At 34.4% G+C, this 22,791-nt stretch overlaps 1 protein-coding gene across 2 annotated transcripts in view; it reads right to left on the minus strand.

Moving 5' to 3' along the window:
- The window catches only part of LOC126778093 (aminopeptidase N-like), a 37,344-nt gene that overhangs the window by 12,244 nt on the left and 2,309 nt on the right, over window positions 1-22,791 (minus strand). The window contains exons 1-5 of one of the 2 annotated variants that reach the window (XM_050501464.1): window positions 12,717-12,789; window positions 11,558-11,724; window positions 2,937-3,211; window positions 2,346-2,504; window positions 1,553-1,600 (exon numbers count right to left, since the gene is read on the minus strand). In XM_050501464.1, coding sequence (XP_050357421.1) covers window positions 1,553-1,600; window positions 2,346-2,504; window positions 2,937-3,211; window positions 11,558-11,724; window positions 12,717-12,726 — 659 coding nt within the window. In that variant the 5' untranslated portion in view covers window positions 12,727-12,789. Of the gene's footprint in view, window positions 1-1,552; window positions 1,601-2,345; window positions 2,505-2,936; window positions 3,212-11,557; window positions 11,725-12,716; window positions 12,790-22,791 lie in introns of those variants that run through there. The other variant, XM_050501465.1, reaches the window with a different exon arrangement.

Genomic DNA, 22,791 nt, shown 5'->3' on the forward strand with positions numbered 1-22,791 from the left:
CATTCCATCCTCCCTTCGTTCACTGCCAGGATCGAGCAAGTGGACATGGTAACTATATACAGTAACAGCCTGTTAATGTCCCACTGCTGGGCTAAGGCCTCCTCTCCCTTTTGAGGAGAAGGTTTGGAGCTTATTCTACCACGCTGCTCCAATGCGGGTTGGTAGAATACACATTTGACAGAATTTCAATGAAATTAGACACATGCAGGTTTCCTCACGATGTTTTCCTTCACCGTCAAGCACGAGATGAATTATAAACACAAATTAAGCACATGAAAATTGCGTGGTGCTTGCCCGGGTTTGAACCCACGATCATCGGTTAAGATTCACGCGTTCTAACCACTAGACCATCTCGACTTTTAACTATATATATTCTATTTATTTATTTATTTAACACTTTTTGCACAACATATACATAAAATGAGAGAAGTAGGAAACAATCAAAGAAAAAGAAAATAAAAAATGGTGCGCAAAGGCGGTCTTATCGCTTATAGCGATCTCTAACAGACAACCTTTGGTGACTATTTTAGCAAAGTAGTTATATGATCAGATATTTACAAAACACAATAAGTCACGGTTACGTAATCCGTTCGTTTATTCAATATTTTTTAAATTCATTTTTATTTTCAATTCAATGATTACGAGGTTTAGCAACAATAGCTCATCGTAATTTTGCAGTAACGGTAACTGCCTTTACAATATGACGTAAGATAATTGAAACAATAAATTATTTTGATTCAAATTTAAATCATTGTATTCATTCGATATTAAATATACAAATGGAAACATTTTTAAATAGTCAATCTTATATACCGTGAAGTATAATTTTATTTTATTTTATTTTTATTTTATTAGGATCTCCAACAAGGAATACACATGACAAGCTTTAATGTAATATGCGAGTTATAAATCTATGTGCTCCCTCAGTTACAGGAAACCACAGCATCCATCACATATAACTAAGTAACAGCTAATATAAACAGTAAAATTAAAATTAAGAACTTAACAAAATTAAAATGATACGACTTAAAGAAAGAAAACATAACTTATGTTAAATGACTAAAATTTAGGAATAAAATATGAAAAGCTAAAAATAAAAGTAATACAAAAAAATAATAATAAAAATACTAAAAAAAATACTAATAATACAAATAGAATGAATGAGTGAACGTATGAACATTATTTATAATATTAATATCATTTTAGGAACGTCTCAGTGGTAACATTTGAATATAAATCATTCCTTTATTACATTTGCTAATATGAGTTCATTTTTTCGCTAAGAGAAACGAAAGTACGATTTAACGGAAAAATGCTGTTAGCATTCTTGCATAATATATGTAGTTGCATTGATTTCTATGGATTAAAGTCCTTAATGTAAATAAAACTTGTGTATACATAAGGAATTAGGGACGTCTCTTCTGAATAATTGAAATGTTTTTTAAATAAAATTAATTGAATAATTAAAAACGACTTTTGCAACATACCTGAAATTACGTCAGAAATATTTCACTAAATATATCTCAAATGGTCTAATAAAAAAAATACTTACATGAATTTCTTTCCGATTTTCTCCCAAGGCCAGTACTCTTCAAGGGCACTGAAAAATAAAACACAATACGATCAACAGAAGTTAATTATGACAAAATATGAAGCCCTTCATTAAATTGGTTTTGACTTGGAAAACAACATTCACAAATGCTGCGTTAATGAAGGCTTCGTTGCAAAATTTGCACTATAATGTCTGAAAATTTGTGCAAATGTAGGTAGCTTTATAATTGACAAAGAGTCTATTCCATAAATCATTATTTACATGTAATTGTCATATATAACTCAATTTATGTATCCTGTATTTCAACGAATACTAACACGCATTTTTAGTATACAATGTCGTACAAAGTAATAGGGTTTTTCGAAATGAGTTGTAATTTATTGGTAAATATAAGATGATGATATTTTTTATTATATAAAGTAAAGAAACAGCTTGGTTTTCAACATTTGGTGTCCAAATGTTGGTCAAGGTCCTTCTTTTTAAGTAATTGTTGAAAAAACTTTTTGAAAATTTATGGAGCTAATTTTATCGCGCTACTCGAATGCGTGTGGGTAGATGTACATTTGATGATTTTCATGAGATACATGCATGTTGCCTACAACGACACACGAGATGAGAAATGAAAAATGAAACAAGTTGTATTAACACGGTTTTAAAAACTCAATCTTTACTTAAGCTTCAAGTATTACCACTGGGCTCTTTAGGCTTACCATCTATATAATCGCTATATAGTAGTCAATTTCCATCTGCCCGTTTGACCATTATTAAATTAAAAAAATAATCTTAAGCTCACTTGTTATTGGACGAAGTAAGTAATGGCATGTTAGATACAGCGGTGAAGTCCTTGTGATGGGCGATGTTGATGTCGAACGTGGCCTTGTAGATGGGCTCGTCGAAGCACGGGAAACCCTTCCGAGCTGATGTAGCCTCGAATTGGGTTGATATTAAGTACCTTAAAGTAAGAAAAAATATTTATACAAAAAGTTGTTTTTAGTTTGAATCCAGGTTTAAATACTTATTTTACAAGTCTATCAAATTTATTTAAAGAGCCATAATTACTTCTGCAATATAGTTTCCACCAAGAACTACTAGATTCTATACGGCTACGCATTTTTCAAACGTGAGTATTTTTGGTCACCTTTTCCCAAAAACACTTCAATCTAAGAACACACTTACACACAGATACTGTTGTCTCTTGTAATTATATTGGCTGTACTGTGCTTTCAAACCAAAACACAGCCTGCCACTACAAGTAAAAACCCACAAACCTGCACAAACCCCTATCACCAGTCATTGGATTCTGTGATAATAATATTCCAATTTTTAAGAAATTAATCATTTAATACAATACTATACTATATGTATGTATTATAAATATACTCACTCGCTCTGTTGATTCTTTAGATTCGTGTAGGAACTGATATACGCTCCGTCCAATCCTTTAACCAAGTTACCGTAAAACGGTATCGTGAGCGTGTAATTTCCATTCTCCTCCAAGTCCCTGTCGAGTGTTATCGTCAAGAAATTAAATGTGTCGTTCAGTTTGACGTCTGTTACTTTCGGTGTATCCTTTAATCCTGTAACCGATACTTTCTCATCCTCTACTAGGAATTCTTGAGCGTGGAGAATGATTTTCTGCGTGGTCTTCTTTGCTATCAGCTGAAACAATGGATGAACACATCGTTAGTATTGATTAAAAAACGGAGCTGGATTTTAAAGGAATGGAGGCCCTTGGGTAACAATGATGTGGAAGCCTAATTTTCAAATAAATTGAACAATTGATTTCATACAAAGTTTATACTATAATATTAAATGTGTATAATCCTCAAAATTGGGATTATTTGGTTTTAGAAATTTCTATTGTGGGGGCGCTTATGTGGCTCTCATGGGGCCCTCAAATGTGCAGGCCCCGGACTGCTTAAAAATTAAAATTTAGAGGCGGGATAAGTAGTTAGAATAAGAATCTCCGGGCAAATACCACAGAATTTATGTTAAAAATGTATCTCGTGATCTGCAGTGAATGAAAACATTATTCATTCGAGTAGGCTTATAAGTGCAATTTTGAATCGTCATATTATAGTATTGACTTAAATGTAAATATAAACTAGCCATTAGACCGCCGAGGAGGTTAGAAATATATATTAAACTCTTTCCTGCTCGACACATTCGAACATATATTGTTTGGCATAAAATTACTATTCAAAAACAAATATGTATTACATATACCACAAATGTTATTATATTTAAATTATTGTCAACTTAAAATAATATTTTGCGAATCAAATGAAATATACATACGACGTTTTTCCGTTGGTCAAGGTCGTTAACCTCGAAAAAATAGAAAATTAAATACGCTTATTCATAACCCAATTTCGGATGCATTGTATTGTCGCCCACACCTCGTTCCGAATAACGTACTCTTGCGTTACAATCGACAACAATGTGGCTAAAACACATTTTTTCCTTTTGTTATTTTAAAACATGCAATAATTTCAGTTTTTGTCTCCCAAGGTGAATGTACTTTTAGCCTTTCTGTCGCCATAATTTTAAATTAAAAATTGAAAAAAATAATCTAACTGACAGTTGGACTTTTAAAAAAATATAATATATTCAAAAACGATTCGTTTCGCATACGTATTGAAGGATTTCGATACATGCAGGTTTTCTTCACGACGCAAGAATAAATTATGAGCACAAATTAAACCCAAGACCATTAAAGTGATGCTTACCTCCATCATTTAAGATTATAATATTTTATTCATTGGACCTGAGCGCTATCCTCAATATATATATAATTGTATTTACTTAAATTACCGTAACCGTAACAGCCTGTGAATGTCCCACTGCTGGGCTAAAGGCCTCCTCTCCTCTTTTTGAGGAGAAGGTTTGGAGCTTATTACACGCTGCTCCAATGCGGGTTGGTGGAATACACATGTGGCAGAATTTCAGTGAAATTAGACACATGCAGGTTTCCTCACGTTGTTTTCGTTCACCGTAAAGCACGAGATGAATTATAAACACAAATTATATAAAATCTATATATATACACATCATCAGCAAAACCTAACCTATTACGTAGACAAAGAGACAATATATAAATATTAATATAATAATAAAGTATTCGCTCAGTCCTCGTAATTCGACTATGATCAATATTAAAAATTTTAAACACACATATTTAATTTGTACGCATTTTTTTAAACTTTTATTTACATGTTTTTCATTGAGACCACTATAGACTGCAAATAACTACCAAGCAAAAAAAATCGGACAACAAACAAGAGGCGAAAAAAGTACTATATTGTTTTGACTGAACCTATTGATAATATAGACTAGCAAAACCGCGGTTTTGCCAACGTGGAGTTGAGCTTGTGACATAAATCCTTTAAAATCAGCCATTTTAACGTTGATAATACCTATTTGAATTATAACTAATATGAAAAACAAAAATGGATGTATTAGTTTTGACAACTCGCAAATAGCCATATAAGCTTAAAAAGAGACGGTTAGTTTGAAATCACAGAGAGACATTTCAATTTTGTTTATTTGTATATATTATAATATCAATACAAAAGATCATCTATTCTATAGGAATATAATTGACACATTTCTTAGGAATGTTAATTGGTCACTATTATATACATGTATAATATATTGGTGTATTTATAATGGTACATGTATTACTTATTCGGTTTAAAATTAGACTAATGAGGTAATTCGCGTGAATTTGATATTCTTGTTATAGGTTTTAACATCTGTATCCATCAACCTGCGTTGTAACAGCGTGGTGAAATGAGCTCCAAACCTTTTCCTCAAAAAGGAAGGGGAAGCCTTCGCACAACAGTGGGACATTTACAGGCTGTTACTTTACTTTTTAATAGAAAGCGGCCGGGCAAATGTGCCACCTAATTGTAAGTGGTCACCACCACCCATAGACATAGGCACTGGTAGAAATATGAAACATTCCTAACATGGCCAAAAACACCTACTTTGGCAACTAAGATGTTATATCCCCTACGCCTGACAATGTAACTCACAGGGGCTTACTCAAAGGTAAGGTCATAAGGTAAGGTTGAATTTTTCTATATATTTTTTAAAATTGTGATTTCTAACTGTCTCGTCTTTCTTTTTTTTAAGTTAATATTGCTAATTGCGAGTTACCAAAACCAAAACAATATATTTTTGTCTGTCTTTCTGTTTGTCCGGAGTAATCTTCAAAAGGGTAGACGCCGAGGGTTTTACTAGTTTTAAATACAGGCTTTCCACTCAATTGATAAATTTCAAATAGCAAAGATTTATAAAAGGGCGTACAAAATATATTTATTAAAATAAGAAACGGTCTGGTTTTAACTACGGAAATAATTTGGATATTAGCATCATAATCACCAATTTCGATAAATATTAGTTCCACCAGCCATAGTGAATGTATAAATGTTCGCAAAGGCTATAGAAGCAGAAGCATACAACACGTAAACACTTGTATACAAAAAGCTATGTTTAGACCATTTTTTTTATTAAAAATATATAGGCAGACAGGCAATGGCCTGATGGTAAGTCACGACAAACTATAGAATGTAAGTAATATTATTACTTTATAACGCCAATGCGCCCTAACCTAGGGAACTGAGATTAACTCGCCCAAATCGCAATACAAAAATATTGTGTCGGATTGCCATCCCATCGGATTATGAGAGTGAGGGAATAGACAGTGCATCTGTGTTTGCGGGCTATAATATGTCTTGCGCGGTTGGCTAATCTCTTGAGATTGGCAATCGTGGCCGAAATTAGTTAGGAGGACCTAATAATTATATTAAAAATCAATATATACAAATTCGCAATCGACATTGACAGACCTATCGTGACATCAAAATCACGGTCAATAGCTAGTCAGTAGTGATATATGTATGTGTGTGTGTGTATAATTACGTGCCTCGTGGACGTATCAACTAGAAAACCTTCGCAGTAATATCGTCTCGAGCGCAATGCGAATAACAAACAGACTGACCTTTATACGTACCGTACATGTTATATTATTATATTTTCACCATTTAGAAGTTTATTTTTCTTTAAATAAAAACAACTATCCGCCAAAATAAAATACATAGTATTTTTGTGTTCCGGTTTGAAGGGTGAGTGAGCCGACGTAATACACTCGGTACAAATTTAACATATTAGTTCCCAAGGTTGGTGGCGCATTGACGATGTAAGGAACGGTTAATATTTCTTATTTCTGGGCCATTGCGACCTGTTTATCCGTGCCGATGGTGCGTTTTCGATTATATTGATCGAGTTTTAGACACTAAATTTTAGAGTCTTAGGGCTTAGGATTAGTTTGACGTTTGTGTGTTGTTATGTTTGAACGAATAAGCGTAACTGCCATTCGGGTACGGTGAGCGTAGGTGGGTGCTAATAACGAGGTCTCGGGTTTGAATAGGCTTATTTGAATTTTAAGTTTTAGGTGTGCAATTGTCAATTTGGTGCGGAAGTTCTTTGCAATTAGAAACATACAAACATACCCGCGCGAAGCCGGTACGAGTAGCTATTATAATATATGCAATCTTAGTGGTCATGTCTGCAGTCCCAAATTTATGCCTAGGCCTGTAAAGCACCAGCCAAGGGACCACGTCCAGCCAAAAATTATATTTTTCTCTAACCGGTTCGAAATGGGTCTAGTGGTCTTGGGTGTTTAGATCCGGGCCTGTTTGTCTGATAGACTGACGTACAAACTACATTTGAAAATATATTTTACAAGTCACGAAGCTGTCCGGTGTTTTGTAGTATCTAAGTCAATACGTAATGTCGTCTGTAACAACATGAACGGTAAAAGATAATTATCGAGCCATATACTATATAATAACAAGACTTTCTAGTTGCTATTCTAACTGTCGTAGAAACGTCAGCTAGATTTTAAAGATATTTCTTTTGTTCGCATTTCGTAAATTGCGATACAATTTTTTCGACAGATTTGAATGTTAAATGTCTGTATTTAATATTGAAGAACTGTGAAATTAAATATTACGCCGGGTGGAAAATTCAACACTATTCTAGTACTAGATATATTTCTAATAATGTCTGCCTCCTTGGTCTAGTGGCTTGATATGAGGCCGCAGACCCGGAGGTCCTGGGTTCAATTCCCAGGTCGGGCCAATAAAAAGTTATTGGATTTTTCTGTCAGAAAATTCTTAGTAGCAGCCCGGATGTCTGGAAGTTGGAAGTGTATACACTCCCGTGTCTCGGAAAGCACGTAAAGCCGTGAGTCCTGCGCCTTGACTCTTTCCGGTCGCGTCGGATTGCCGTCCCATCGGATTATGTTAGGGAATAGAGTGCACCTGTGTTTGCTCAAACACTTATGCACTATATTACCTCCTGCGCAGTTGGCTAATCTCTCTTGAAATTGGCCGCTGTGGCCGAAGTCGGTCTGGACATTATTATTATTATTTCTAATAAGATGTAGGTACCTGTTACAAAAATAATAATCTAACGCGTCTGTTGGTCATCATAGTTACTCCAAAATATTATTTATGTACAACTATTTAAAATATTTTTAAGATACAGATATACCAGAGCTTTATATCTTGAGTAATAAATATTATACGGGAAGATAATAATATCCTGGGACATTACTCACACACGGCCATCTGATCCCAAGCTAAGCAGAGCTTGTACTATGGAAACCAGACAACTGATATACTACATATACCACTTTTCTTTTATGAATACATACTTAGATAGATAATTACACCCAGATTCAGGACAAACAGACATGTTCATGCTCACAAATGTCTGTCCCGGGTGGGAATCGAACCCACAACCTTCGGCGTGAAAGGCCAACCACGCCAACCGGCCCGTCATTGAAATAAGATTTTCTCCAGTAACTTTAAAATCAAAACGCTTTCACTGCAAAACTACTAAAACGATTTTGATGAAATTTGGTGTGAAGCAAGCTTGAACCTTAAGGAACTTAAGATACCTTTTTAAACAAACACGCGGAAGAAAACTTGTCTTCTTTATATACTTTTATGTAAAGATCCTACTAATTACAAGCAATCAGTGTTGCAAGTCGTTAAAATGTCATTTTCTGTCATGATTATAATAAATGTCTCCACTTTTTTTATCGGAAAGATAAAGGAGTATTTACTTCTCTGACATATATATTTTTTTATTTCTAAATAATTTCCACCGACGCTATGTCAACTTTAGATTTAATTTTATCTTGTGAATTGGCAAGTTAGAAGCAGTTGTAAGAATATTTGAGAGGGCTATGTTTTGTGGATTAGAGTGGTGTTGATTGCGATTAGATGATGATGATGAACGGGTACAGGCAACATTGTCAAGGTGATGACGATTTAATCTGTCGTCAGACTTAAGCGTGTCGTGTTTATGCAAATTACATACTTGAAACGGAGCGAGCGATCCGTGTGCGTTGCGTCATAGCTTTCAAATTTGCCGATAAAATTTTTGTAAAATATCTTGATTCTGAGATAGTACATTCTAGTGTTTTATTGAATTGGAGGGCTTTATTTATTATTATAAAACTCCTACTAAGTACGCGGAATAGAAACGTAATCTACTTGCATCAGAAACGTTTCATTAAAACGTTATATATAATTGTTGCATTCAAAGTTTTGACCTTAATAAATACTTTATGCGTGGGCGAAGTAATTCTTTGGCTGCGAGACTATGTGCAAGCCCGTCTGAGTTGTACCTACACCCATACATCCCTTATTCGAATGCTAAACAGCAATACTTAATATTGTTGTAATCCAGGTTAAGGGTGAGAGCTCACTCAGTTACAGGTATATAACTTCTTAGTTTCCAAGGTTGTTGGCGAATTGGCGTTGTGAGAAATGGTTAATATTTTTTTAATGGTTGTTGGTGACTAATTATTATTTGGTGGATATATAGATTCCACTTACCTATTAAAAGAAGGAAAATAAACTTCAACTTAAAAAAATAATCCTATTAAATTATGTATTTGACATTTTTATAAGCTATTTTATATTTATTTAGCTATTTTTTGAACCTATAGCCTATTTCAACCACATGAGGAAAGAACCCAAATAAGCAACTTTGACACCGATATCATTGGTTGAGATCGGTATCAATCTATGATATTCACTATGGATTTGCGAAAAAATGGCGTTTATAATGTCCCCGAATTTGTAATCGGAACTTCGAAAATTAAATTAATGTGATTATAACTAGTTAAGTGGAATAGAGTTGTATTATAAATAAAGGTAAATTAATCTAGAACTGTTTATAGTGCGTAATACAGCAGAACAATTAGAAAATCGCATCGCATCTACTTTATTTATAGATTATTTTGCATAGTTACGTCTTACTTTATACTTTTTGTATAAACCAATTCAATAATTAAAAACCAATGACATCATCCACAAACGACTAATCGCCAATTTGACATTTAGTGGTCGCATCGAAACATGACGTCACTGAAGAGGCGACATAATTTTTTTTGTTTGAAATTATTATATCACGAATACCAGGATACAAATATTAAATAACGAAGATATTGACTCAATATCTACACATTTGTTTCCAATCTTTCTGATATCGATACAAGCTTCATAATATGCGCAGGAGTGGATCAGAGTTGAATAGTTCTAAAGCAGAATTCTTCTCTTCTGTATAAAATAAAGAGACTAAGGGAGTCGAGTCGGATTGTGGTCGCCACTTGTTTTTGCTTACGGCATCGTTCGCTTGTTAGGGGGAAGTATTTGTGTGTGTCGGGGTAGACCAAAAAACTTACGATTAGTGAGAAAATTTGCTTGTATCTGATGAAATTCTGCCACACGTGTATCCACCAACCCGCATTGACACAGCGTAGTGGAATACGCTTTTTTTTTTATAGAATAGGAAGGTGGACGAGCATATGGGCCATCTGATGGTAAGTGGTCACCAAACGCCCTTAGACATTGGCATTGTAAGAAATGTCAACCATCGCTTATAGCCAATGCGCCACCAACCTTGGGAACTAAGATTTTATGTCCCTTGTGCCTGTAATTACACTGGCTCACTCACCCTTCAAACCGGAACACAACAATATCAAGTATTGCTGTTTTGCGGTAGAATATCTGATGAGTGGGTGGTACCTACCCAGACGAGCTTGCACGAAGCCCTACCACCAGTAAACGCTATTCAATAGAAGAATAGGCCTTTGCCTAGCAGTGCGAAATGCTGATATATTTTTCGTTTATATTTCTCTATATGTTTATCGTTAATATTTCTCTATCATTTAGGTTTATGCGTTTCTTGTTTGCTTCAAAATGATTTAGCATATTCTAGGCTTGCTGTCCAGAATATGTTAAATCGAAAGAACGAGACAGAGCTAATCGAATAAGAGAAATGAAATTGTAAGAAATTCAAAATGTATCAGACAATTATTTAACAGTCGCTTATGGACATAAAAAATAAAAAATATATATATAGAAAATTATTCACTCGAGAAACCAACGCGAACAATTTAAGGAAGGTCGAATTATTTGGCAATATCAAATTATTTAACATTCTCTATACAGCTAGGTCGTCGGTTGGATGAACTAGATTTATTTTTACGAGCTTTTTTCATCCCACATATCGTAATAAGTATTGACTCAAACAGTCAGACATTACAACTGAGTTTATAACCAGTTCCAGTTAATAAAGAGTCGCTTAAAACCATTCTTTACATGCTTTACGAGGCATTGTATATAAACTTTGCTAACTTTCAAAGTTCGTTCTCAAACTGAGAATATTTTGGTCCGAAAAACCCTATAGGTTTGATTATCATGACCAGGGTATTGAAAACAGCACTTCGTGATCGACAACCTTATAAGCTGATGTCCTCCAGACCAATTTTGGCCACGGCAGCCAATCTCAAGAGAGATTAGCCACCTGCGTAGGAGATTTCTCTCCACTCAGTATCGTAATTCAATGGGACCAAATAACTTATTTTTTTGGCATGACATGATGTCAGCGGTCTTGTATCTAGACCAACATTTCACTTACCTGAATATCAACAACACCGAAGAAGCTAAAGTTTGACTTTGGATCTACGTCGTACGCGAGCCGCACGTCATAGTGCGTAGGTATGACGTCACCAGGTAATAAGTACTGCGAGCTGAGCTGGACAGCTGCCAGCATACAGAGAGCTGTGCGCCACCCCATTGTGTTATCTAAAACAAAGGGAAACATATATTAATTATTTACTTAACCAGGAATGCAAGTTATTGTTAAGAATATATCAAATCATTAAAAGTACTAAATTGTCTATGGTCCTATATTCAATTTGATCTTCGATTAGATAAGAAGGTTAGTAGAATCCGCGCCGGATAAGTGTGATAATTAACACGTAAGTAGTGGATAGTTAAATAAATTATCGATACCAAAGTCATGTAGCAACAAAAATAAACTTGTATGTATTTCTATTTCTTAAAGCTTAAACTTGCTATGTTTGTTCGAAATTTATAAGCTGAATTAGAGCCACTTCCAATTATCCGAATATCGAATCTGAAATTACACAAGTTGATTCGGCTTTTATATAACTAAAAATATATAATATATAAATCAGATATTCTGACGCAATACAGCAGTATTGTCCCGGTTTGAAGGGTGAAGTGAGCCAGTGTAATTACAGGCACAAGGGACATAACATCTTAACTCGCAAGATGGCACATTGACGATGTAAGCGATCGTTAACATTGCTTACAATGCCAATGTGACCACTTACCACTTACCATCAGGTAGCACATATGCTCGTCCATCTAACTGTACTATAAAATAAAAAAAGGTGGATGGCAGCTACCCAGACGAGCTTGTACAAAGCCCTGGCACCAGTAATCAATTCAAACTATAACCAATTCCATCGCAATGATCATATCACGTAGGTATCAAATGTCTGTTATTGTGTATCGTCTACTACTACTCTACTAGTATTGTCCATTTATTATATATATATATATATATATATATAATATAAATACGCATATAAGGACAAAATCAAACCCCCTGTCCCCGAGCTAGTTGATAATTTTAATTTTTCTTCTTCTTCAAATGCCACTCCGACTAGCGAAGGTTGGCAGTCAGCTTTAATTTTTAAATATAGGATATTTATAAGTATATATTAAATAAGGATATATTTTACTTAGATTTAAAAAAAATAACTTACCAAAAATCATTTTATTTAACCACAAGCTGGATTAGTAAATTAAAATGAATAAAATACACTAACAAAGTTGAACGTCAAACAGCAACTGATGTCTGACAATAAGAGTGTATGTATTTATGCGTCAACTTAACGTCTAAATTGCATTTTACTATATAATTGAGATTATACACTGGCTGTGTTGTCACATAACATTATTTACGTTTAAAATATATATAATGTAACATGTTTATATACTACAATTGTATATATAATTATATATGTTAATGAGATCACTGCCCATAGACTGGTGATGTAAGAAATATTAACCATTCCTTACAGCGCCAATGTGCCACCAACCTTAGGAACTGAAATGTTATGTCCTCTGTGCCTCTAGTTACACTGGCTCACTCACTCTTCAAGCCGGAACGCACCAATACTAAGTATTGATGCAAGGTGGTAGGTAATATTTCTTTCAACGTCTATAGTCGGTGGTGACCATATACCCGTCGCAAGCCTATTTTATAAAAAAAAGGTACTCAGGTCATATCAAACAGGAAACGCAGAAGCTGGTAACTGTTTTAAACCATAGCAGTACGTATCAGAAACGGTAACTAAAACGCCTCCTGCGGGTAGATGGGACTCCAAAACAGGGGTATTTATATCAACATGTATTTAACTTTGTAAACACATTTCCATGATATTCCAATGATTTTACTCATATTAAAAGTTAATTAAATGCAATTACCTCAGTGTAAAATAACTCTTTACGATGGAATCGATTTAACAAGACTAACCTAGTTATGTGATTTTATTATGTAAATACAATCATTAATATCGCAGTCCCCGCATGGCTTTACAATAGCTTCGTTCTTCAAACGCGTCAAATACTACTGTGAAATACAAATGTTACTGTGTTTTTGTGTGCCTAATTTGTGTATATAATAAATTAATCTCATGCTCATAGTAACAGCCTGTTAATGTCCCACTGCTGAGCTAAGGCCTCCTCTCCCTTATTAAGGAGTTGCAATGCCGGTTGGTAGAGTACACATGTGGCATAATTTTAATGAAATTAGACACATGCAGGTTTTCTCACGATGTTTTCCTTCACCGTCAAGCATGTGATAAATTATACACACAAATTAAGCACATGAAAATTCAGTAGTGCTTGCCCGGATTTGAATCCACGATCATCGGTTAAGATTCACGCGTTCTAACCACTAGGCCATCTCGACTTCATGCTCAGCCTGTAGTAAATAAATATCACGATTTTAATATATGATGAACTGATGATGATGACGTATCCACGAATGAACCATGACGATGAATTATCAATCCCTCGGTAGCGAAGGAAACCATTTTGAGAAAACCTAAGGATTAATTATAATTATTTATAACAGCTAGGATACGTTATCGATTCTATTCTTCACAAAATAAACTTCAGTTACATTGTAACTGAGAGCCAGTTCTATTTATTACGGCTACGATAAATTAACGATTTGATTCCGATTCAATCTATTATTAAAATTTTGTTGAGTTATATAATCTGTTTATTTTATTTAAACACTGATCTTGCTCTTTCTGTTATTATTGATTTGACAAAGAAGGTACAATGATGATTTAAATACGGCGTCCATAATGAGAGCTCCGCCGAGCCACGAGCAGAGCAAAGCACGGGAGAGGCCGCGGATGCGTTATATCAACACGATCCCGCAGCCTTTCCGATCCGTGATGAGGACGGCAAACGCAGTGGTTTTAGTGGGTAAGAATCCCACATAACTCGGTTCCACTCCCATAAGACCCGGGTACCTTTCTGAAGGTTTCCACTGCGAGAAAAAAAATATGACGTGCAAATATATAAAAATAACAAACGACTGTATTCGTTTGCATTGTTCGCCGCTCTATTATATAATTTGTAGACATTTTTTTTAGAACTTTACCGTATTTTTACGTGACAATCCCACCATGTTCATCTATGGTGCTTACTTCGTAATTTATTTATATATTTCCATGGCATTGACAAGGCATTGAAATCCCATAATAAACATGTATGAACATAAGTGCTTTTGCACAAATCTAAAACAATTATTTCATTGACAGTTTACTTTTTCCTTATAGGTCAATATGATACTTAAATACTTATATATTAAACCTCTATGTAACACAATTAATGGGTTGTATTTGTAAATAGCACATGCATTTACCTTATTATACGGCATGTGTTGCACGATAGAAACCACAAGAAGCCTGTCACAAAGATAATATTATTGTCATTAAATTCACCTGAATTTTCAATTATTCGCTCTTATTGCTTTAAAAAAAATATTAAATGTTTGTTCCTCTTTGATTGTTCTTAGAGTTAATAAGCTTATATAAATTTTTACATAAGTAATAATTTAATTTTTTTAAATAAACCATAAAACACGTGGGTAACATACATAAATCGTGAGCATAATAGGTGATATGTGAGCTGCTTGGTGCCGCCTTAATCTGGTTGTAACCAGTTTTAACTGTTTCTTATAGGATACGATCCATACTTTCTTTCTTGTTTTTTTTAAAAACCATGGCGAGAGCATTATACTTGTTTCAACATCACCGTTATGGCCCAGTGGATAGAACACAATGATTATTGAAGATCACAGTTTCAAAAACCAAAGCTTGGTGTATTTTTATTATTTATCTCGTGGTCATGATTGAAGGAAACCAGCGTGTCGGGTGATATTCTGATCCTTATTTATATTCATCAATCCGCACTGGAGAAGCGTGGATGAAATAAAATAAATATGCCTAAAATGAACATGCCTTCTTCTCAAGTGGAGAGAAACCTTCGGCAATGAGACATTTAAAGACATATTTTACAAATAACTCGAAAACTGCTTTTGAGAGACTGTTACTGACCAAGCCACTGAAACGTGGGAGTTTAAAAAAATATTAATTTTTCACACGAACCCGTTTTAACATACGCATAAAACATACTATATATATTATTTCTTTAAAAGAATCTTCCCACGCTTCATATCGCCTTTCAAGATTTTTTTAGCAAGCTTTTAATAAGCTCCATCTAATCGTAAGTGTTTATTGTAATTTTTTTATTTGAGTCATTAGTCAAGTCAGACCGATGCAGCTGAAATTATGTGCTTAATGCTCGTGAAAATACAATATAAAAAGTTTATTCATAAATATAATAATATTTAATATAACTTATTGTAACCGTGTTCGATAAGCTATCCGACTAAGGTTTTATCAGTTTGAGTTAATAATGAATTTTCCCATATTATTAACGAATATATTAGATAGCACCTATCTAGTACTCGAGTATTTATTATATTTGATCAGCGGAGACATTCTGAAAGAACAAATTCGTAACTCACAACGGGACAAGATCGTGAAATTTTAGAAAGATATGCGACGTTGATTTCATTTTTTGTAAAGTATGAAGGAGGTCCTGCATATGAGTTGATTGTAAATAGTTACCATCGCCCATAGATATTGACGCTGTAAGAAACATCGTCAATACGCCACAAACCTTGAGAACAGAGATGTTATGTCTCTTGTGCCTGTAGTTACAGATTATTACTGATCCTTTTAACCGGAATCCAACAATACTAAGTATAGCTGTTTGACGATTGAATATTTGATGAGAGGGTTGGTTTTATAACATTAAAAACATCAAAATAGAGTCATAAGTCGCTTTTCAACATTTCACGAGTGAAATACGAAGTTAGTTCTTACAGAATAGTACATAATACGTACAATAATTTAATAGACGCCTATTGAAAGGATTATATCGTCGAAAATAAATTCGATATTGTACGTAACTTTTAGTTGAAATTACGAATCGGACTAATAAGCGTGGTGGAATAAGCTCGAAACCTTTGTCTCAAAAAGTTTGCTTTAGCTCAGCAGTGGGTTTTTTTTTTTTTTTATAGAATAGGAAGGTGGACGAGCATATGGGCCACCTGATGGTAAGTGGTCACCAAACGCCCTTAGACATTGGCATTGTAAGAAATGTCAACCATCGCTTATAGCCAATGCGCCACCAACCTTGGGAACTAAGATTTTATGTCCCTTGTGCCTGTAATTACACTGGCTCACTCACCCTTCAAACCGGAACACAACAATATCAAGTATTGCTGTTTTGCGGTAAAATATCTGATGAGTGGGTAGTACCTACCCAGACGAGCTTGCACAAAGCCCTACCACCAGTATATTATATACAGGATATTACAGGGATATTTACAGGCTGTTACTTTACTATGTTAAAGCAACGTGCAGAGATGTCAAGATTATTTATTGCTATATATGTATAGATAAACATTTATGGCTAGATTTTAATAGCACTTAAGTTAGGCGCAAATGTTAACGCTAGTTTTCTCGTCACATTCAACCATGACACTCTTTCCTCTGTTAGCTGATTAGCAATGATTTCCCGAGTCAAGGCAACATGCAGTCGGTGAAGCGGTACAAGACGTCTTTAATAAGGGCTGTCACATGCACTGTACGAGTTCCGTTTATCGACGATTTTGTTTAGCGTATTTTATGAAACAATAAAAATGATTAATAAATTCATTACTCAATTTATGTTGTGTTAATTAAGTTCGTTTTATTTATATCCCGATCAATGTACTATACATTTCAAAGCAGTTTTTTAATGTTCTAGGTAGGTATCAAATGAGCAACCTGAGTATGTGGTCATTACCGCCTAAAATAGGTACCACCTACTGGTGGTAGGGCTTTGTGCAAGCTCGTCTGGGTAGGTACCACCCACTCATCAGATATTCTACCGCAAAACAGCAATACTTGATATTGTTGTGTTCCGGTTTGAAGGGTGAGTGAGCCAGTGTAATTACAGGCACAAGGGACATAAAATCTTAGTTCCCAAGGTTGGTGGCGCATTGGATATGTAAGCGATGGTTGACATTTCTTACAATGCCAATGTCTAAGAGCGTTGGTGACCACTTACCATCAGGTGGCCCATATGCTCGTCCGCCTTCCTATTCTATAAAAAAAAAAAAAAAATATCACCAGAAGTCGGTTGACAGTTTGACAGTCTTTTATTTATCACATAGAGGCCAGCGTTTGATCACTTGCCTGATTGCCGGACGTGTGTGTGATGAAGTGAATTCTTACAGGATAGCACTGTACTGTCTATAATAAGTAATTCACCATTTAGATACATTTATGCACTTTTATTGATTTGATATATAACCATTCTCATTAGTGTGATTGATGCCATTAAAAGAATGGTCATGGTCTACAGACAAATAATATTTATAATTATAAGAATGGCAATATTTTGTAAATGAAGCCTGCCTGACGTTGTATAAAAGATTCATCATTCAATTGAATTTGACACCCCTGACTTAAAGGGTCATTTGTGCATATATAATGTTTGTAACGACGCCGTGTTTATTTACGAAAAAGTTTTTTTAAAATAAAATTTCGACATACTTTTGTTGTCAAAGAGAAAACAAAATATTGCTTTTATCCTGACAACATTTATACATGGGACCGTAATATATGTTTATCATGAAGAATAAAGGTTTTAAAGGATTCATTCCGTACTTTCATCTTCAACGCCGACACAGACAAATAAGCTTTCATTTGTTTTTTTTTATGAAAAGGTTGATTTTGTTTGTGTTAAAACTAACATTTCTATCTACAACTAAAAACACCAATGCTTGGGGTCATTTGGTTTATTGAAAGCGTGGTACTATAATAAGCTACCACCAATTTGGAATGTAGATTTCACCCTAATTCGTTATGTGGTTGTTCCGTCACTGCATCAGTGCATTGTTGGCGGTTTTTTTTATAGCATAGGTAGGACGAGCCTATGGGCCACCTATAGACATTGGCAATGTATGAAATGTTAACCATCGCTTACATCGCTAATAGTCTGAGATATAGGCATATACATGACGGGACTTGAAAAACATACGTGAACAGATCAAAGGCTATCGACAGGCATAATTTAAACCAACACTTTATACTTTTCTTCCCAATAATGTTCAGTGGCACCAAAAGGTTTTTTAACACAGAAGGTTGATAGGAGACGACGCATTGGTCGAGACTAGGCTTCAAAATCTTGAACATCGACGTGTCACTCACTCTCAGTCTTCTATCGGATACATTTCGGAGAATGTGCTCAGGAATTACACGAACTGATTCCTCCAGCCCCTTATTACTATCGAACGGCCAGGCAAACGCGACCAAAGCGCCATAGGTACACAGTGGAAATTCCCCGCCTACGTACGAAGCGCTTTGAGTCTACATTCATCATTCGCACTGCGAAACTACGGAATGCTTTCTGAGTCCGTATTTCCCGATAGGTACAATGTTGGTGTCTTCAAATCCATAGTAAACAGGTTTCTTATAGGCAAGCGTGCTACATCTTAGACCGTGTCGATGGTTAACATCAGGCAAGTCAACGGTCAAACGCTGGCCTATTAATTGTAAAAAAAAAGATTTGAAAAAAAGAAGTCACTGTGACTTTCTGTGTTTTATCTACTGAGCTCTCTGCCCGATAGTATTAATCACGAATATAAATACTATTACAATATTATAGAATGTCAAGGCCGTAAAACTAATGATTAGGTATGGTTTGTAAAGATTTTATAACCATAGAAAACATAAAAATATACACTTTTATTTTTTGTATTAATAATGCTTTCCGTAGTATTATTATGTATGTATTATGCTTTCAGTTTTATTATAATAATTAAATTACGTAAAATTAAAGTAACAACCTGTGAATGTCCTACTTCTGGCTAGTGGCCTTCTTTCCGCTAAAGATTTCAGGTTACATCTAACATGTCGCGGAAATTCATCCGACTACATGCAGGTTTCCTCACGGTGTTTTCCTTCCCTATCGGTCACAATATCAATACAAATAACAAATGAAAAATCAATGAGGCTGAGATTATAACCGCAATCTTCGTTTAAAACTTACGTGTTCTCTCGCGCATCTGAGCCACCTCGGCTTTCTATTCTTTTACGAATTGCCTTTTTGGTCTTGGTAGGTCAGGAATTCAATTCTACCGAAAAGTACCGGCAAGTAACTCATTAGTTACCCTATTTCAAACTTACTCATATACATTATACATGTAAGTGAAATTAACTTCAAGCTTCATCTATATAATCTCGCATAGAATAATATGCCTTATTTATTTTGATACAAGCTTTAAAATTGATTGAATTCGAAAACTCATATTTGTACAATATTTGTCACTATTTCTATCGAAATAAAGGATTTAGTTGTGGATATATATTATACTAGTTTACAGCCGCGACTTTGCTCGCGCGTTGGGGAGGGGAGGTGTGGAAGTTGGAAGTGTGTACACTCCCGTGCCTCGGAAAGCACGTAAAGCCGTTGGTCCTGCGCCTGAACTCTTTCCGGTCGTGTAGGATTGCCGTCCCATCGGATTATGAGAGTTAGGGAATAGAGAGTGCACCTGTGTTTGCGCACACACTTGTGCACTATAATATCTCCTGCGTAGTTGGCTAATCTCTCTTGAGATGGCCGCCGTGGCCGAAATCGGTCTGGAGGACATTATGATTATTATTATATAGTATTTATAATATTATAGTAAGGATTGATCTATATTTATTTTAGGGTGAGGCCAAACGAGCGTAATTTTTTGAGCTGTAAGTCGCGTAACATTAGTCGCGGAATTTACGCTGCATTCAGTTTCATACTAGTCCTGTTTGTAGCACGCAGCAACGGAAAATTAGTTGTCTAATGACTTACGCGCATTATTTCGACCGAATTACGCTCGGGGTGAGGAGCATTGCACAACACAAGCACCATGTACAAACGATGGATAGCGTAACGGAAGTTACTTCCGTCCGTCTGGCAGCCTAGACAGATTTCAGTTAAACGTAAATTACGATAATGAAAATCCGCGACCTGTAGCTTAAAATATTTCGTTTGTTTGGCCTCACCCTTCTAGAAAATCAAGACTACCGTCTATCCACTGATCATTATCTGAAGGTAACGGATATACCTTCAGAATTCAGATATTCGTTAGTTTTTTTGTAGATATCGTGAATATCTTTAATCTAAATGTTGAAATGCTTAGAAATAATCATTAAGTTCACATTTTGTTTCATGTTTGTATATCTACTTCATATATTTAATGTCTACTCCGACTCCTACTCCCACTAGAAATACTCACACTATATATAATATACAGGTTACATCAAATTTCTATCTTATATAAGTGATCAGTAAACTCACCTGTTACACAAAAACTGTAGTATGAATGTAAAAAAACAACGCTTTCACTTCGATAAACATTTTGCTGTTAAATGTTTGGTATATAAAATCAAGACGGCTGAAACGTCAATATGACAATATAAATAGATATATAATCACATATATTTATTATACTTCGTATATATATAATAACTAATATTTAAGTCCATGACAATAATAAAAAAATCAACTTTTTGGAAGTCTGTCTTATACGATTTTGATTGAAAAAAAATTAGAAAGAAAACTTCTTGGTAAAAAACTCTTTTGTTATAATACGATTTTAAATTTGTAATGATAATATTTGCTTAAGATATTTAGTGCTTTTTTAAAATAAGCCTATTCTAATTGCTGAAGGAGTAAGTTCCGATTCCGATTTACTTATAGCTTAGCTATATTATGCATGCAGTTAAGTTAACAGCCCGTGAATGTCCCACTGCTGGGCTAAGACCTCCTTTCCCTTTTTGCTCCTCCAAGCTTATTTCACCACGCTGCTCCAATGCGGGTTGATGGAATTTGGCAGAATTTCAGTGAAATTAGACACATGTAGGTTTTCTCACGATGTTTTCCTTCACCGCAAGCACGAGATGAATTATAATCACAAATTTAACACATGAAAATGAAAATTCAGTGGTGCTTGCCCGGGTATGAACCCACGATCATCGGATATATAATTATTTATAATACAACACACTATTTGACTTAATTATTTATATCAACTTTAAGTTTACTTCAAAGTTCCAATAACAACTTCGCTAACATTTAAATTGCAATTTTTCCTGAACCCACAATGAATATAATAGATTATTCAAGATCTCGACCAATGACATCGCGTCCATTCGATTTCAAAGTTGCTTATTTTCTTTTTTTTAGAACTACGATATCCTATGATTCTTTTGAAATTTTCTTATATTTGTATCCCCTCCTATTGTTTACTGTTATTATTGTTTTTTTAAAGTGCTTTCACACATACTGCTGGCGGGATAGAGAAGATGCTTTGGTTAGAAATTAATATATTCTAATAAATAAAATTAAAATCTGCCTGTGATATCGAAATAACCGTTTTTTTATAAGTTAATTTGGATATTTAACAGTTACCAAAACATCCATTATTTATATTTTTGTATGTCTATCTGTTTGTCCGGGCTAATATTCCAAACAGGTAAAAAATACAAATATAAAGATTATTATAGGGAATATGCCCAGGCACCGTTTAGTTTTATTTCTCCACCCTTTCCTTGTGGGCTATTATTAATAATATTTTCTAAAGTGCAGTATTTGAATTCTTATCTAAAAAACTTATGATTCAACCATTTGAACATACAACGTATATTTTCATTTAATATTAATTTAAATAACAGGTTTTATGACATATATTTAAATTTTATTTGAATAAATAGTATCGTGGACAGATAACCGTTAATTGTAAATATATTATAAAGATTTAACGACTGTTTTGAAATTATGACTCAAAAATAGGTAAAATAAATTTGTAATTGGAATATATATGGCAACACAAGAAATGTTTAAGAACTTAAAGGTGGAGCAACTTATTATCAATGCATTAAAAAACAAATTTGTTCATATAATGCATGTCTGTACAAAGGAAACGATTATTATTAGATGTATTTTAATTAAATGTAGTACTTAAGGTTGTTGAGAATATATAGAGTTGTTACAACTTCCAAATATAATAATTTATCTTTATAGTAAGCTGGTTTCCGGTTGCAACAGCTCTATGTTTTATAATGTCTTACATTTAATGCCATCCAGCTCTCTTATCGCTGCTTATTAAAGTAAATCAAATTAAAGTATCGAATGTAGATTCTTCAAAAAAGAAACTGCAAG

Source organism: Nymphalis io, chromosome 25 (assembly GCF_905147045.1).
Source record: "Nymphalis io chromosome 25, ilAglIoxx1.1, whole genome shotgun sequence".
Classification (NCBI taxonomy): domain Eukaryota; kingdom Metazoa; phylum Arthropoda; class Insecta; order Lepidoptera; family Nymphalidae; genus Nymphalis; species Nymphalis io.